Here is a 2,394-nt window from a genome sequence, read left to right as displayed (position 1 = left end):
TATATAAATTTTCAACCGAAACAATCGTAAAATCTGTATTTATCAAGATATGGCCCATTAATTTCGTTAAATATTTGCCAGGTGCTTCCGGATTAAATCCCTTCTCGAGGCAATTAAAAAGAATCTTCTTGTGGATGAATAGTGCTGGAATGCAGCCAGAAGTATATATGAGCGTCAGGAGGAGTGAAAGCGGGGGCCCCCGTGGGACCTGTAATGTGGCCCCTGCCGCTGGGACCCGCTGCGAGAGGACGCGACAGGGCAAACAGTGACAGCAGGGAATTAAATGGGGATCCGTCCAGCTGTAAACCAGTGGAAAGCCTCGAAGCTGTCTCTCTAGAAATTCCTCACTCTGAAGATGTGTCCTTCGGTCCTTTGTGACAAATGTGACCTTTTATCTTACACTGTTGATTTAATGTACAGTAAAAAAAAAAAAAAAAAACACTACAAGACTCGTCTGCGTAAGGAGAATTGTGTTTTTTGAGAAGCAGCATTGTGAGACTGGTTTTCTTCCACACTGTGATTGTTCTATCCCTCTGAGAATTTCCCCCCCCCCTCCTCTCATCTCCCCACAGATTCACAATGTTGACGAGGCTTTTCAGTGATCCTTCGTTGCTTCCCGACGTGCAAAAATACTCCGCCTGGGCGGAAGACAGCGATGGAGAGGACCACAAAATCAAAGACGAGGACCAGGACGCGCAGGACGACATGGAGGCCTCTGACCTGAGGGGAGACAGTCGGACGCAATCGGAGCACGCCGGGGACGACGACGAGGACGACGAAGTGGAAGAAGACGAGGACGGTGAGGATACCGAGGGTGACAGGCCCAAGAAAAGGGGCCCCAAAAAGCGCAAAATGACCCAGGCTCGGATCGAGCGCTCCAAGATGCGGAGGGTAAAGGCCAACGCCAGAGAGCGGACCCGGATGCACGATCTGAACTCTGCGCTTGACAATCTGCGTAAAGTTGTGCCCTGCTACTCCAAAACGCAAAAATTGTCCAAAATCGAGACGCTGCGATTGGCAAAAAACTATATCTGGGCCTTGTCGGAGATACTGCGCTCTGGAAAGAGGCCTGATCTTGTTGCCTACGTCCAGACGCTGTGCAAGGGTCTCTCCCAGCCCACTACCAACCTGGTGGCGGGATGCCTGCAGCTGAACTCCCGCAACTTCCTCACTGAGCAGCAGTGTCAGGACGGGGGCAGGTATGGCTCCGGCTCCTTCTCCATGCACTCCTACCCGTACCAGTGCGCGCGTCTGTCCAGCCCCCACTGCCAGCCGGGCTCGAACTCGCACCCGCTGAGGACGCACGGTTATTGCTCGACGTACGACTCTCTGTACGGTGGGAGCGGGTCACCGGAGTACAACAGCCCCGAGTACGAGGGCCCTCTCAGCCCGCCCCTGTGCATCAACGGCAACTTTTCCCTCAAGCACCAAGGCTCTGCGTCCCCGGAGAACGAGAAGGGGTACCACTACTCTATGCATTACTCTGGCCTGCCTGGCTCCAGACCGGCAGGGGCCCACAATCTGGTGTTTGGCTCCTCGGGGGCCCGGAGCGGCATTCACTCTGAAAACGTCCTGCCTTACCACGACATGCACTTACACCACGAGCGGGCCCCAGTCTATGATGAACTGAACGCGTTTTTTCACAATTGAAAAGTGAAGCCCATCGTGCGTCCTCTTGTTGTCAAAACCACTCACGGCACACTTTCGGACTGTAAGCCCGCCAGGATCCAGACAGTATCCTGGACATAATATTAATAATAATAATAAAACCTCTCACTCATTGTTTTCATTGGTGTTTTTTTTTTCTTTGCCTGTCAACATCCAGTCTGTTTTTGTTATAGTCAGGGATGTAGTGGAAGAAAACCTTACCTACAATCTCATTTTGCGCAATAAAAGCTTCCTTTGAAAGTGACATGCATTTCGAGAGGACTTCATACACAAACCACATTAGAAGACAACAAACGGATTTGAAATCATATTTATCATGTGTGATTTGTGTTTGTATTGGTGATTGTTTGCATTTTGGTAGAAGGACGTCCTACTTCACATTCCCCACCTCCCCTGATTACCACTACATCGCTGGCTATACAGCAACACTCACCTAAAAGTGGTGGTTATGTTATATAGAAACAATAAAAAAAATGTTAAAAAAAAATCACCTGCAAGGGACGAAATGAAAAAAAAAATCTAACAGGAGTGCAAAAACAAACGCTGAGCTGTTAAAAAAATAAAAGATGTGTTGGTTGGGTTGTTTTTGAAATGATTTGTATTTTTTTTTCCGCCAGGAAATCAGTCGTTTGGCATCTATGCAAAACCTTATGAGAGCACGAAGCGAGGCAGAGAAAGGCCCCGAAAGACACTGATCTAATGACAGCACTTTTGCTGCGCACGCAC

The 2,394-nt window shown here is 49.1% G+C and overlaps 1 protein-coding gene across 2 annotated transcripts in view; it reads left to right on the top strand.

The window, feature by feature from the left end:
* LOC103469424 (neurogenic differentiation factor 2) overlaps positions 1-2,194 on the top strand; it is a 3,750-nt gene extending 1,556 nt beyond the window's left edge. The window contains exon 2 of one of the 2 annotated variants that reach the window (XM_017306421.1): positions 573-2,194. In XM_017306421.1, the coding sequence (XP_017161910.1) occupies positions 580-1,650 (1,071 nt within the window). In that variant the 5' untranslated portion in view covers positions 573-579 and the 3' untranslated portion in view covers positions 1,651-2,194. The remainder of the gene's footprint in view (positions 1-572) is intronic. The other variant, XM_008417084.2, reaches the window with a different exon arrangement.
* The last annotated feature ends 200 nt before the right edge of the window (positions 2,195-2,394 follow it).

The sequence above is a fragment of the Poecilia reticulata genome, linkage group LG8 (assembly GCF_000633615.1).
Source record: "Poecilia reticulata strain Guanapo linkage group LG8, Guppy_female_1.0+MT, whole genome shotgun sequence".
Taxonomy (NCBI): domain Eukaryota; kingdom Metazoa; phylum Chordata; class Actinopteri; order Cyprinodontiformes; family Poeciliidae; genus Poecilia; species Poecilia reticulata.
Note: the sequence above shows the minus strand (reverse complement) of the source record. Positions and strands in the feature narration are given on the sequence as shown.